This window comes from Leptodactylus fuscus, chromosome 1 (genome assembly GCF_031893055.1).
Source record: "Leptodactylus fuscus isolate aLepFus1 chromosome 1, aLepFus1.hap2, whole genome shotgun sequence".
NCBI classification, from domain to species: Eukaryota; Metazoa; Chordata; class Amphibia; order Anura; family Leptodactylidae; genus Leptodactylus; species Leptodactylus fuscus.
Window position 1 is genome coordinate 253,977,683 of NC_134265.1, and position 15,709 is coordinate 253,993,391.

At 41.5% G+C, this 15,709-nt stretch overlaps 2 protein-coding genes across 2 annotated transcripts in view; one reads left to right on the forward strand and one right to left on the reverse strand.

Annotated features, from left to right (window-relative positions):
- The window catches only part of NFKB1 (nuclear factor kappa B subunit 1), an 84,692-nt gene extending 74,282 nt beyond the window's left edge, over positions 1-10,410 (forward strand). The window contains exons 20-24 of the mRNA XM_075285579.1: positions 4,147-4,271; positions 4,841-4,907; positions 5,667-5,839; positions 8,331-8,475; positions 9,321-10,410. Coding sequence (XP_075141680.1) covers positions 4,147-4,271; positions 4,841-4,907; positions 5,667-5,839; positions 8,331-8,475; positions 9,321-9,499 — 689 coding nt within the window. The 3' untranslated portion in view covers positions 9,500-10,410. The remainder of the gene's footprint in view (positions 1-4,146; positions 4,272-4,840; positions 4,908-5,666; positions 5,840-8,330; positions 8,476-9,320) is intronic.
- A 3,826-nt stretch (positions 10,411-14,236) lies between these two features.
- The window catches only part of MANBA (mannosidase beta), a 64,853-nt gene continuing 63,380 nt past the window's right edge, over positions 14,237-15,709 (reverse strand). Inside the window, exon 17 of the mRNA XM_075285613.1 lies at positions 14,237-14,596. Coding sequence (XP_075141714.1) covers positions 14,366-14,596 — 231 coding nt within the window. The 3' untranslated portion in view covers positions 14,237-14,365. The remainder of the gene's footprint in view (positions 14,597-15,709) is intronic.

A 15,709-nucleotide genomic window follows, 5' to 3' on the forward strand; every position in this document is an offset into this window, starting at 1 on the left:
CCCCAAAAGTGACCCCATTTTAGAATCCAGACCCCTCACAGAATTCATCAAGTGGTATAGTCAGCAATTAGACCCTACAGTTGTTTCACAGATTTTACTAACATTGGGATGTGTAAATGAAAAATTACTAAAATGTCACTTTATCTCCAAAGTTTTCATTTTCACAAGGGGTTAAAGGAGTAAAAGCCCCCCACAGTTTGTTAAACAATTTCTCCTGAACACGGCAATACCCCATATGTGGCTATAATCTGCTGTATGGGAACATGGCGCGGCTCAGAATGGAAGGAGCGCTATTTTGCTTTTGGATGGCAGATTTTGCTGGAATTATTTTTAGGTGCCATGTCGCATTAGCAGAGCCCCTAGAGTACCAATACAGTGGAAACCCCCTAAAAGTGACCCCATTTGGGAAACTACACCCCCCACAGAACATATTAAAGGGTAGAGTGAGCATTTTGACCCTACAGCTGTTTCACAGATTTTATTAACATTGGGCCATGAAAATGAAAAATTACTTTTTTTTCCAACAAACTGTCAATTTAGTCCCAAATTTTTAATTTTCACAAGAGGATAAAGGAGAAAAAGCTTCCTAAAGTTTGTTACACAATTTCTCCTGAACACAGAAATGCCCCATATGGGGTCATAATCTGCTGTATGGGAACATGGCGGGGCTCAGAATGGAAAGATCGCTATTTGGCTTTTGAAGGGCAGATTTTGCTGGAATATTTTTCAGGTCCCATGTCGCATTTGCAGAGCCCCTAAAGTACCAATACAGTGGAAACCCCCTATAAGTGACCCCATTTTGGAAACTACACCCCTCATAGAATTTGTCTAGGGGTAGAGTGAGTATTTTGGCCTCACAGGTGTTTCACAGATTTTATTAACATTGGGACGTGAAAATGAAAAATTACTTTTTTTCCCAATAAATCGTCCATTTAGCGCCATAGTTTTAATTTTGCAAATAGTTTAAGAATTAAAAGCCCCCCACAGTTTGTTACACAATTTCTTCTGAACACGGCAATACCCCACAGAAATGCCCCATATGTGGCCAAAATCTGCTGTATGGGTACATGGCGGGGCTCAGAATGGAAAGAGCGCTATTTGGATTTTGGAGGGCAGATGTTGCTGGAATAGTTTTCAGGGGCCATGTCGCATTTGCAGAGCCCCTAAAGTATCAATACAATGGAAACTCCTCAAAAGTGACCCCATTTTAGAAACTACACCTGTCAAGGAATGTATCAAGGGGTATTATCATTTTGAGCATAAAATGCTTCCCAAAAATTAATGTACAAAATGAAAATTGAAATTTTTAAAAATATGCCATTTCGGTGCCCAATACGTTGCACCCACTTTGTGTTGTCAGAGACCTGCACTCCTAAAACTATTAAGTGGGCCATCCCGGGGGTCAAAAAATTATATATGTGGGTGTAAACTGCTGCTTGGGCACACAGCAGGGCTCAGAAGGGAAGGATCACTGTGCGTTTTAGCTTTTGGGGTACAGATTTAGAGGGACTTTCTGGGCACCATGTTGTTTTTGCAGAGCCCTGGAGGTGCCAGTAAACTGGAATTCACCAAGAAGTGACCCCATTTTGTAGGGGCAATTTTAGGGTCTCTGCAAATGAGACATGGTGTCCAAAAACGAAGAATCTAAATCTGCACTCCAAAAGCACATATTGCTCCTTCACATCTGCACCCTGCTGGGTACCCAAATAGCAGTGTATGCCCACATGTATGACACTGGTGTACCCCGGATAACGTACTTAATACCATATGTGGGTCGAAATGGCTGTTTGGGCACAGCCGGGCACAGAAGGGAAGGAGCGCTATTTTGGTTTTTGGAGCACAGTTTGGTTTTTGGACGTCATGCCACTTTTGCAAAGCCCCTGAATTGCCAATAAAGTGGAATCCGCAGACATGTCACCCTATTTTGGACACTACCCCACTGATGGGATTTATCAAGTGGTGTAGCGAGAATTTTTAACCCTTGAGTGTTGCATTTATTTAGTTTCCAGAAATGAAATCGCAACTGATAGAGAAGTTAAAAATGAAAATTTTACAGATTTGCCATTTCAGTGTGCAACATGTTGTGCCTGACTTATGTCAGCAGAGATACTCCAAAAACTGTTAAACGGGTATCCCGGGCACAACAGCTTTTAGAGCATTCATCTCTGATACAAGTCGGGCACAACATATTACGCACTGAAATGACGTATTCCTGGAAAAATGGTCATTTTCACCTTTCACAATCAGCTTCGTATTCATTTATGGATAATAAGTTATAGCAACACTTGGGGGTTAAAAATACTCTCTGTACCCCTGGATAAATCCTTCAGGGGTGTAGTTTCCAAAATAAGGTAATTTATCAGGGGATTCCAAATTACTGGCGTTTCAGCTCTACAAAAGTGTCATGGCATCCAAAAACCAAACCGTCTGTGCTCCAAAAACCAAATGACCCTTCTTCCCTTCTGTGTCCGGCTGTGCCCTAATATCAGTTTATACCCACATATGACATTACGTCCGTTATCCCGGGTACACCAGTGTCATACATGTGTCATACATGTGTCATAAACTGCAGTTTGGGCGCACAGCAGGGTGCAGAAGGGAAGGAGCGCTATGCGGCTTTTGGAGTACAGATTCAGATGTTTGGTATCTGAACGCCATGTCATGTTTGTAGAGCCTGTAAGGTACCAGAAAAGTGGATTCCCCAAAGGAGTGACCCCATTTTGAAAACTGCACCCCTCAAAGAATTTATCAGGGGGTGTAGTGAGTATTAGTATCCCCGACGTGACTGCACAGCGGATGGCGAAGAGGGAATGTATAAGCTGTGCGGAGGACATTGCAAACACCAAATTCCCTACTATGTCCCCGTAGCTCCTATGATTGGGAGAGTCACTCTGGGGGTCACTTTAGGGGTCACTTCTGGTGTCTGTTCCCTCATAAGGTGTAAATCTGGGGTGTCTGCTGATATTCGCTCTCACAGCTTATATATTCCCTTCCTGACGCAGCCAGTTGTGTTCAAATAATTTGGCGATTTTTGCGGACATTTGTCTTCACATTGTGAGATGCTATATTTTCTTTATTTTTCTGGTGACGCAGCCATATAAGGGCTTGTTGTTTGCGGGATAAGATGCATTTTGTAATGACACCGTTTTTGGTTGTCTACATCTTATTGAATACATTTTATTAACCCTTTTTTGCTGGATTTAGAAAAAAAAAATCAATCCTGGCATTGAGTTTTACTTTTTTAATTTTATACCATGCAGCGTACAGTATAAGTAACATGTTCCCTTTATTCTGCGGGTCGGTACAGTTACGGTGATACCTCATTTACAGTCCTATGAAAAAGTTTGGGCACCCCTATTAATCTTAATCATTTTTAGTTCTAAATATTTTGGTGTTTGCAACAGCCATTTCAGTTTGATATATCTAATAACTGATGGACACAGTAATATTTCAGGATTGAAATGAGGTTTATTGTACTAACAGAAAATGTGCAATATGCATTAAACCAAAATTTGACCGGTGCAGAAGTATGAGCACCCTTATCATTTTATTGATTTGAATTCCCCTACTTTTTACTGACTTACTGAAGCACAAAATTGGTTTTGTAACCTCAGTGAGCTTTGAACTTCATAACCAGATGTATCCAATCATAAGAAAAGGTATTTAAGGTGGCCAATTGCAAGTTGTTCTCCTATTTGAATGCACTGCACTTTCACAATGTGGGGCTTCAGCCTTAAAATGTGACTGTGTGTGAATTATTATTATTATTATTTATTTATTTTTTTTGGGGGGGGTATTGTGTAGGGAGTGGTTGACTGAATATGTTTACAATATAATTTATTAAATTATCGTACTTTCTATCACCAGAAAAAGGGTCTAAAGTTTTCCATAGCAGAACCCTAACTAAGCATTGTTAGGAGGATCCATCCTATGTTCGCCCTGTGTTGCCAGTATATACAGATCTAGCAACTGCCCACAGGAAGGACAGCAGTATCTCTGGTTTCATACCACTTAGAAACATGCTTCTGGTGAAAGCTGAGATTCAATCTTGCTGTACATGTAAAAGAAACTAAGTCACAAGTTAAAAATACAGTCAAAAGTGAAATGACAGTCATACTTTAATGTATAAAATGTCTTATTGTCCAGGTGCAGATTCTTTCATTGAAAACTTTGAGCCCCTTTACATTCCTGGGAACACAGAGGATGACAATGACATAGATGAAGGAATTGTTCCTGGTACAAAACCACTAGACATGGCCATTAGTGATGAGGTAAGCAATACTTGTCTTCTCCCAGTGTTCATTATAAGAGTTTGGCATTTTGTGTATTTCCAGGACATGGATACTGAATGTGGATTAAAAACTCAGAGACTGATTCCATCATTGGAGGAATCCATCCGCATATACTCATGTAGTCTCATAGTGACTGGTTGGTTGAAGTGACATATCTAATAACTGCATAGGAGTAAATAAATGGAGCCCTAAATGCTAAGTATTGTGAATGGTCACTGAGTATTGCAAGTTAATATATCTGACATTCAGTGTGAAAGATGTCCTAAATCTGTCTTGTTAGCAAGACAGACTGCAACTTATTCAAGTATCTTAGATGTAGATTACATTGGGAGACATCGGACGGGCTAGTCTCTGTACATTGTGAATAACAGAGCTGGTGGCAAATAGTCTACTAATGATTTGTGCGAAGTTTGTTGAAAAGGTTAGGCGCACTTTAAGAAATTACTTGTTTACGTGCTTGACTTCGGCTTAGAGAGAAATATTTAAAGGATGATCAGCATTGTTTTTTTGGTACTAATTTTTCATCTGTCTCATATGCTGCCTTACAGGTATTTGAAATATTAAATGGAAAGCCATATCTATCACCAGTATCTACTGAAGACTTCTATTTACAAGGTAAGTATCGTAATAAGTTATAACACTCCTCTTTGTTCCACTGAAACATTACTACATAGGGCTAAACTTCAAACCTTCAAAAATAAAAGATGGGGCAGAAGTGGAGAAACCTGACTGCTGGACAGACTGCACAGCTAGTGATCTGTATCGAGAGAACACTGGTCTGTAGAGTGGCTGTAAAAACAAAATTATATAATATTTTTAATTAAGACTGTTTGCAGTTTTTTTTTTTAAAAAAAAAATTCTTATGTTAGACTCTTTACATTAATAAAAAGGTTCTAAAACTTGTAGTTTACTATTTTGTTTTTTTGTCATGTTGAATCCTAAAACGGGCCAACCCCCCCCCCCCCCCATTATTTACTACATGAAAGACTTGCTGCTGTACTGTTGCCGGTTCTTTCCACCAGAGTCTGTTAACTTGGCTGCAGGAAGACTTCATAAGAAAAGCATTGGACAGCAATTTATTACCAGCAGGGAGCAGCGCTGGATCACTCAGTTCCGGACCAAGTCCACTCTTAGCACTGCAAGGACGTACCCTTATGACCTTGCAGTGTTAAAGTGATTCTATCATTAGAAACCCTTTTTACAGTAAATATATGTCGGAATAGCCCTAAGAAATGCTATTCTTCTCTTACCTTTATTATTCTGTCTGAAAAACATATCTAAAGTGCAATTACATTTTGGTCCGGAATCATAGTCTATGAAATGCGTAAGTTGTCTGAAAAGTTACTGACCATTTCATTTATCTATATTGTCTAGGAGACATGAACAGCCTCAGTGAAGATATAAAACAGCAACTTTACACATTGTTACAAAATGAAGATGCAAACAAGAACTGGTCCACATTGGCACAGCATCTTGGTTTGGGAATTTTAAACAGTGCTTTTAGGTTAAGTCCTTCACCTTCCAAAACATTACTGGATAATTTTGAGGTAAGCAAGACTTGAAAGGGAGGACATGTCCTCTTACTTTCACTTAGAGAGTTGAGGAACTGAGCTGTAGTTGTCTGACATGACTACTATACAATAGACGGAGCTGTGAATGTATAGTTCATTATATTTCATGTGGGGGTACTGAAGGAGCCATTATACTACATGTGGGGGCACTGAAGGAGCCATTATACTACATGTGGGGGCACTGAAGGAGCCATTATACTGCATGTGGGGGCACTGATGGGGCCATTATACTGCATGTGGGGGCACTGATGGGGCCATTATACTGCATGTGGGGGCACTGATGGGGCCATTATACTGCATGTGGGGGCACTGATGGGGCCATTATACTACATGTGGGGGTACTGAAGGAGCCATTATACTACATGTGGGGGCACTGACGGAGCCATTATACTACATGTGGGGGTACTGAAGGAGCCATTATACTACATGTGGGGGTACTGAAGGAGCCATTATACTGCATGTGGGGGCACTGATGGGGCCATTACACTGCATGTGGGGGTACTGAAGGAGCCATTATACTACATATAGGGGTACTGAAGGAGCCATTATACTACATGTGGGGGTACTGAAGGAGCCATTATACTACATGTGGGGGCATCGAAGGATCCATTATACTGCATGTGGGGGCATTAAAGGAGCCATTATACTGCATGTGGGGACACTGATGGGGCCATTACACTGCATGTGGGGGCACTGATGGGGCCATTATACTGCATGTGGGGGCACTGATGGGGCCATTATACTACATGTGGGGGTACTGAAGGAGCCATTATACTACATGTGGGGGCACTGACGGAGCCATTATACTACATGTGGGGGTACTGAAGGAGCCATTATACTGCATGTGGGGGCACTGATGGGGCCATTACACTGCATGTGGGGGTACTGAAGGAGCCATTATACTACATGTAGGGGTACTGAAGGAGCCATTATACTACATGTGGGGGTACTGAAGGAGCCATTATACTACATGTGGGGGCATTGAAGGATCCATTATACTGCATGTGGGGGCATTAAAGGAGCCATTATACTGCATGTGGGGACACTGATGGGGCCATTACACTGCATGTGGGGGTACTGAAGGAGCCATTATACTGAATGTGGGGGTACTGAAGAAGCCATTATACTACATGTTGGGGCACTGACGGAGCCATTATACTACATGTGGGGGCACTGAAGGAGCCATTATACTGCATGTGGGGGTACTGAAGGAGCCATTATACTACATGTGGGGGTACTGAAGGAGCCATTATACTACATGTGGGGGTACTGAAGGAGCCATTATACTACATGTGGGGGTACTGAAGGAGCCATTATACTACATGTGGGGGTACTGAAGGAGCCATTATACTGCTTGTGGGGGTACTGAAGGAGCCATTATACTGCATGTGGGGGTACTGATGGGGCCATTATACTGCATGTGGGGGCTATTAAATAACTGTTGACCGAGGCTCCAAACAAAGCCTTATCTTGTTATGATTTATTAAGTAATTGCTACTTTGGGGTACTCAGGTGGGACATTTTCTCATTAGGGGGTTCACTTGAAAAGGTTGAGAAACACTGGTTAATATAATAGTCCCCACATTACACCCACGTAGAATATAATGGCCCCCACACTCTTAAGGAGCAAATCATAAGCTGCATTCTTCACTTACGACTCTGCGCCATGCTTCCTCTGAATGCCAATGTGCACCATCCTTAGTTTACAATAGCAATAAGTGTTCCCATCTGTACTGCTGGAGGTTATCGCTGCAGTTACAGGTTCCCCAGGGAACAAGTGGTAAGCTGCATGCTGTACTCGCCATTTTGCTCCCCAAGTCCGTCTTTGCTCCAGGTGTCAAGTGCTGACATCGCAATAAGCCCCAAAACAGAGAGGAAGGAGAGGAAGTGGAAGCAGAGAGGTGAGTACAGAACACTAAGGGCTAGTTCACACGTGGGCAAAGGGGAGGTTTTTGACAGCGGAATTCGCTTCAAAAACCTCTCCTTTAACATGGTGGTCTATGTAGACCACTAGCTTTTTTTTTCCTCCTAGCGTTTTCCGCCTGAAGAAGCGACATGACCTTTCTTCAGGCGGAAAACGCCTGAAGAATTGCATAGAAGTGAATGGGAGGCGAAAAACGCGCGGTAAAAAACCGCGCGGTTTTTTGCACACAAAACCGCGCGGTTTTCGCCTGCAGTTTCTATAGCACATATAGGAAAAAAAAAACCTAGCGAAAACCGCTAGCGAAAACCGCGTCAAAAACCGCGTGGAATGCAAAAAACAGCGTCAAAAAAACTCCTCGAGGTTTTTTACCTCGCACAAATAAGCTAGGCGGTTTTCACGTGTGAACTGACCCTAACCGCTCAACCCCCAGGGTGCTTGTAACTGCAATGTGTGCTGACATCAGTACTATGGGAACTGCTCATATTCCCAATTCATTGACCACAGCTTTTCTTTGTTTTTATCCCAAATTTACGTTTCCTACAGGTTTCCGGAGGAACAATAGCAGAGCTTCTTACTGCCTTGAAAACAATGTCATTTACAGAAGCTATTGATATCATTGAGCAGTCACAGCCAAGCATTAAAGTTACACCCAAAGCCTCCGATTCTCTTACTGTGGCACAGGAACAGGGTGAGCATGTCCATAGACTCTAAAGCTACCGGGGCTATGGTCTATCATTTATGTGCAGTTACACAAGGATGCTACTAAGAAATTCAGTAGCAAAATAATCATTTCATTGTTCTTGTGGTAAATCCTAGGTAACAAATGTAGACGCAGGACTTCATTTACAGTTGATGTTTGGTCTCTGCTTCTAGGGAAACTAAATTGTAATATCACATATGAAACCTATGACTTTAAGCATTTCCCCACTTGTTTTTAGGAACATGCAGATTTCAGCTGGTTTACTTCTGCAGCATGTAAACACAGTCTACATTAGAAACACTCAAATCTTCTGCAAACTATTCCTTCTGAATCCAAAAAACACATGCACTCTTGGATCGGCTGAGTGTGTATGTGTTTTCAGTGGGAAGAAGGGACTAATTCTCTGCCATACACATTTGGTGGTAGCTTATATCAGTACAAACCATAGAGCATGATAAAACTTAGTGTGTGCAATCCTTCTTCACCAATGGATGCCACTAACCATGCTATGCTAACTTACCCTGGGATAAAAGCACAAGGGGGGATTTATGAAGGCTGTACACTTGCACTGAAATCTGCACCACCTCCACAAAACTGTTGTAAGTAATGATAAGTCTAGAGGGGCTCCTGTCCCAACCCACAGCATGCCCCCGACATGGTGACCGCTTTTCAAAAAGTGGCAACGGTGGAATAAAATGCAATAATTTTTGTCACAAATGCCAATTAAAAAGTTGGATGCCTGGACTTACCATTCTTGTTTCTAGACACAAAAGTTTACCGTTTTTATATTATGCTCTAAACATTGAATTTTGTTTTTATTGTCTTGTATGTAGATCCTGAAACTGCAGCATCTGATGAATACAAGCAGCAGTACCATGAGAGCATGTGTGACAGTGGGGTGGAAACATCCTTTAGAAAGCTGACCCTTTCAATTTGTGAATTTCAGAAAGTAGGGTCTGGACTCTCCGAACTCCATTCTGACCTTGAAGCTCCTGTCATCTATAACCATTAGTGCTCAATAAGAAAGGACTGTGCTTTCTGAATGTGACTAACTTACACTGGATCCCTTAGAGCCACTGAGGAGGCTTCTTACATATGACACTTCAAAGTGTGTAACCAAAAGTTATGAATGTCAGGCGTTTCCAAGTCTCGCCTCCTTATGTCATAGGCAGGGACTTGGAGGTTTGCACCTTTTAAAAATTGTTGCACATAATTAAAAATGAGGATATTCTGCCATTTTCTCCACTTATTTGCCAGTAGAGAGGTTTGCAACTTAAAGGGGTTGTGCCGTTACATACTCTTATCCCCTATCCATAAGACATTGGCATTCCGTTCACTAGAAGGCTTTAGAGGGAATTTCAATCCCACTCTTCTGACTGCTGGTGGACTGAGAGTCCACAGGATAGTGGGTAAGTGTAGTGAAACAGCACAACCCCTTTAATTATTTACATATTGCTGTGGTATACATATCAAGGCTGACACCTTGTAACCATTTTAATGTCTTTGTGTTAATTTTGTAATATTATATATTTTCGGAAAGGTTTTTTTTATTGTGTATTTTATAATAAAATGATAAATCCGTGCCAGCATTGTTTTGTGTAGCTTGCACTGCAATGATCCTCATATTTACATACAGAGATCAAATAAAAGTATTTCCATGGTAAAAGTAACTCAATCTGTACAAGTGATAACTTATTTGGTACCTGCAATATATTTTTGATGGACTATATGGGGCGCTGTGCTCTACCAAGCAGACATCCCGAACAGAAACCTGAATGTAGATGTGAACCCGGGCCTACAGGAGATAGTTAAGTACTATAGTCGGCTTCACTTTCAGATGAAGACTTCATATTGCAGAAAAAGTTGTTAGTTTGCTTTGTTGTTGCAGATTTTTGCTGCTCTTTTCTTTTTAAAGAGGACCTCTCACCTTTTTTTTTTTTTTCTTTATATACTGCTAGAAAGCCGGCTTTCACATTCTGTGCCCCTGGTGATGAGCTATCGGTGCTGGTACCATAACTCTTCACTGTCAAAAGGGCGTGTTTGACAGTCAGTCAGGAACGCCCTTCCTCATAGTAGCGTCTAATAGCTGTGTACTGTGATGGGGGGGCATTCCTCACCGCTCAGTGTCATCGCTAGGCAGTAAGCAACGCTCCCTCTCACAGTACAGCACAATAGATGCTACTGTGAGGAAGTCCGTTCCTGACTGTCAGAAACGCCCTTCTGACAGTGAAGAGCTACAGTACCGGCACAGATAGTTTTTCACTGGGATACAGAACGGGAAAGCTGATAGTGCGCAGAATTCAGCACACTGTCAGCTTTCTGGCGGTGTTTTACACTGCATGTGCCCCAGGAGGTGAGAAGTCCTCTTTAACCAAAGCTAGGAGTGAATCGAGAAGGGAGGCGTATAAGTGCTTTCTATATTTCTCATCCCTTTTGTAGTCACTCCTGGATTTACCTCAAAAAAATGCAGCAACATAAAAAACGCAGCTTTTACTGCAACGTGGGTCCTTGACCTGAAGGTCCTTTAGATATGAACGGAGCTGCAGCACACATGTATGTATTCAAAAAAGGGCTCCGGACCTCTTTTTTTGTGAACATGGTGGGGCCTCAGTAGTCATCCCCATCCACAGGTGACAAGTGTCTGAAGGGTGAAGGCGAAGTGTAAAGGTGACAATACACCTTAGACTTTAATTTGGCAATTTTGATTATTTTACCTTCAAACACCAGTGTGCAATGGCTGACAGCAGACTTGCCTGGTGAAAAAAAATCATCAGGGGTGTTGGAAATCAGATCTCAGCCCTGCAAATAGGTGAAGATGACCTGAACCCAATGGTGCATCCCTTGTGAATCAGTGCCGCCGTTGCAGAGTTTTCAGCTCTTTTGTCAATATGCAAATTAGCTCTACCTCTGGAGACTTTGCTGATCTTCACGGTCTATGAATTGCATGTCTTTGAAGATTATTCTCATGACAGATATAGTTTATGGTAGAAGGTTTACCACAGAGGTTGTGAGTACAGCATCAATAAGGAGCATTACAAAATGCAAGGAGCCTGGAGACAGACCCTTCAATGATATCAGAAGAAGGGGGATGGACACGAAAGACAAAAGGTTATTAATACATGAACAAAAGAGAGTTGGGGGCTCTCTGGATATGAAGACTAGTCCTGGTCTTTGCCTGCCCCGACACCAGTTTCTAAGCCCATCTATGCGAGTGTTAGGTTTCGGGTTTATTCCCTTTTATTTTCAGAATCTGTTTTCTATCATATCACTGTATGTCTCTGTATAAGCATTGTGATTCTTTTCATCATATTAAACTCCCTCTAATAAGTTTTGTCTTGTGTTCTTAAGTGAAACTATGTGCTAAGCTTGGTGCACATAAGCCGACCTACTCAGATAAAAGTTGGGATACAGCAGTTTTTTTTATAATATAAAGGGCTCCTGTAAGAGTGGGAGCTCCTGGACCGGCTACAGATAGTGAGTGTGCGGTACAACTAGGAGAAATAATAGATCAGCTTGTTTTATATTGATCATTCAACAACACCCACACCTCATATGACTCCATACAGAGTTCATGACAAAGGTTGTTGCCACTTACCTGACTGGAACAGCAGCAATGTCCCTGATATCTCAGCAACAGAGGCACCAACTCACAAGGGAAAAGCACTGTTTTATTCCAATGATACTACCCATCTGTGGGGCTGGATCTATATAGAGAAAGCCTGTTGCATCATTATTAAAGGGAGTCTGTCAGCAGTAAATTGGTTATAAATCTAATCCCAGTACCTTATTGAGAGGATTTTTCAGTTTCCAAACATACCTCTGTTAATCAGCTTAGGAGCCCCATTTGCATGTAAATCATAGGTTTATTCATAAGCAGATGAAAGGAAAAGTGCTTTGCCTCAAAATTTAGAGCTGAGACCAAATCCCTGGCAAACTAAGGTATACATCCAAAGTATTCCCACCATTTCCATAGCAATGAAACAACAATTTACATAAAACGGGGTTACAAAGCTAAATAACAGTAGGGGCCACACGGTGGCTCAGTGGTTAGCACTGTAGCCTTGCAGCGCTGGAGTCCTGGTGTTCAAATCCCGCCAAGGGCAAAAAACCATCTGCAAGGAGTTTGTATGTTCGCCCTGTGTTTGCATGGATTTCCATCCCATATTCCAAAAAAGACATACTGATAGGGGAAAATGTACATTGTGAGCTCTGTGTGGGGTTCACAATCTACATAAAAAAAAGTAAAAGGAAAAAAAAAAAGCTGAATAACAGTGGCGTATTTGGAAACTGTAGAATCATCTCTACAAGGAATTGTATTTAGGTTTATAACCTACTTATTACTGACAGACTACTGTTCCAGTATAGCTCTTTTCCGGTTGTACAGTCCCTAATGGACATAACATACTCTGCAGACTAAACATGGCTGTGACACTAGAGATATGAAGCAGGAAGCTCCTAAATGGCTGGAGTGTGATATAGTTCTGTGAATACGGCCTTACTGTTGTCCACATCTCTCTTCTCCTTACAACTGTCAAAAATTTTACAATTTTTAACTTAAAAATCTTGGATATTTTTGAATAAGACTCCATGCACATGACCGTGTGCTTTCTGATTGTGCTAGCCATGTTTTTCAGGTCTAGCACACTGACCTATTTATTTCTATGACCCATATATGCAGAAGTGAGCCCGAAGCCAAACTCAGGACAGAAGGCCCAGGCTCACTGATCAAAGTAAATGGGGACATGAATGCCATCCATGTGCAATTTGTGCCATTCAATCAAGATTTACATGCAGAAAATCCACAACAAAATCTGCCCGTGTACGCATAGAAAAGCATGTGTTGCATTTTCATATATGTACATGCAGATTTCAGTGTGAATTTTGAAGCTATTTTTTGGAAATCAGAGCTGGGAAAAAATAAATAAATTGAAATAAAATACAAACTATAGAAAGAATTTGTGAGGACAAAAAAAAAACACATTACATGCATGAGAGAGAATTTATCACCGATTCTAATGGTTAATGGTTTATGGTACACATTTTCCACATTGAAATCAGTGTGGAAATTGCGCACATGGTCCTGATCGTGTGCATGTACTCTAAAAGCTGAAAACCCCATCCACCAATGCATGATAATACAGTATCAATAACTGGAGGCTACATTCAGGCAGAGTTTCAGAATAATGCAACTACTGCTAAGTGAGCATGCACCCTTATTGCTCATATACAGACTCACCATCCTTTACCCCTCAAAGTCCCCATATCTTCCACCACTAGTCAAATTTAGGCTCACTATTTCACCATTACAACCCACCTCCACCTATGATGAGGCCCACCATATTCCATTGCAAATGATCCACCCCCACCGCTCACTGTGCTTTCATTACACTCTCCCCCCCCCCCAATGCTCACTGTGCTATTATTACACGCACCTCTCTCCATAACCCACATGCGGCTCGCTGTCCCTTTATTACATCCCCTTTAACCCCCGGCCCACTATTCCTGAGATTCCTAGAGCACACAACCATGGCACATGCTGCAAACTTCTGCTATGAGAAGATTTGCCTCCCATACTGCCTGGCAGAGAAAATCAGGAAAAGGCCTGAAACCATGTGCAAAGTGTACATTACTTTGCTATCAATTTCAGGACCTTCGCTCAGCCGGGCAGCGTGGGGACAAGTCTTCATAGAACAGAAGTGCCTAGCATGGACCACAGCCGTCTGCTTAGGTGAACAAGGCTGGATTTTTCTTAAAGAGGCAGCGCAGCAGAATTAGTCGAAAAGTCTTGGCAAAGAACAATGTATTTAAATAATGAATCACAATCTGTACATTCTAGTAGAGCTTTGTGTACCAATCTCTGTAATCCTCCACAAAGTCATTACTGCTGATAGATATCCCGTATGGTGGATATGTGAAGGGACTTCTTAAGATCATTAATACTTGTAGGTTCCCAGGCATAGAAATAAACGATGGTCTTTTCCTCGGATAGAAGAAAGCCATTATCGCTGAACCTTCCTGCAATGTCCCAAACATCCAGCCATACAAAAGCAGCTGGGCTGGAGCTTACCAATGTGAATACGTAAGCGGCGTCTTCCTGGGTAATAGAAACCTGGAGGGAAAAAAAAACAACACTATGTACAATGTTTCTAAAAGAAAAGACAAGTTGAAAGGATCCAGACAGTTACTGTGTTAGTGGAATAGAGAGTTGTATTATCTGTTGACTTACAAGCTTTTCACTGGGTATTATTAAAGGGGTAACGCCATAAACAGTAGGACAGACCGGACGCAGGACAGAGGATAACTTAGCTGGTTGATGGGAATCTGACCATTGTGAATGCAGCCTTGGGAAAAGCAGACAAACCCCTAGTGAACGAAGACACCCCCTGCGATCCAAAGGATGGAGGATAAATACGGTTTGGGACATAACTTAGGAGAACCTAGTGGAATTTTGAATTTCAGACTGAAATACAGTCATAAAGAAATTATGACGTGAGACGCATTCATGCATAGGTTTCATAGTAGGGAGCCTTCTTGGGGCAAGAGTGTGTTGTTGTTTTTTACGGCAGGCATTTGTTGATTTCTGTCTTTGACTCCTCACCTTCCAAACCTTAGAATTTTTTGTTTTATTTTTATTTCCACAGAGCCATATAAGGGCTTAATGATTGCGGGACAAATTGTACTTTATAGTGCGTAGTGGTATCATTTATTATTCCTGACGATGCACTGGAAAGTTTGAAAAAAAATTAGAATGGGGTGGACCTGGAGAAAAGCTGCATTTGTGCAACAATTTTTATGGGGTTTGTTTATACTGTGCTCATTGTGCGGTCAAAGGACATCACTTGTGTTCTATGGGTTGATAGGATTCCAGGGCTCTTTTGCTATTTTTTCCCACTACAGTTTTAGCTGTATGGAATCAATACTTTTATATCTTTGTAGAACAAGTGTTTTCGGACGCAGGGATGTATAATTTGTTACTTTGTGTTTATTTTTATTTCAAATCTAGAGGAAGGAGAGTGATTTGAATTTTTAGTCCCATTCACATGTACGTTCGGGTTTCCATTTGGGGACCCGCCAAACAGTAACCTACATGCATAGAAAAGCAGTTACCTGGAAAACACGCGGATACCATAGACTATAATGGGATCCATGTGGTTTTCGTTTGTGGTTCACAAACATGTGGAGAGAAAAGTGCTGCTTATTATCCCAGGTAATCGATTTCTAT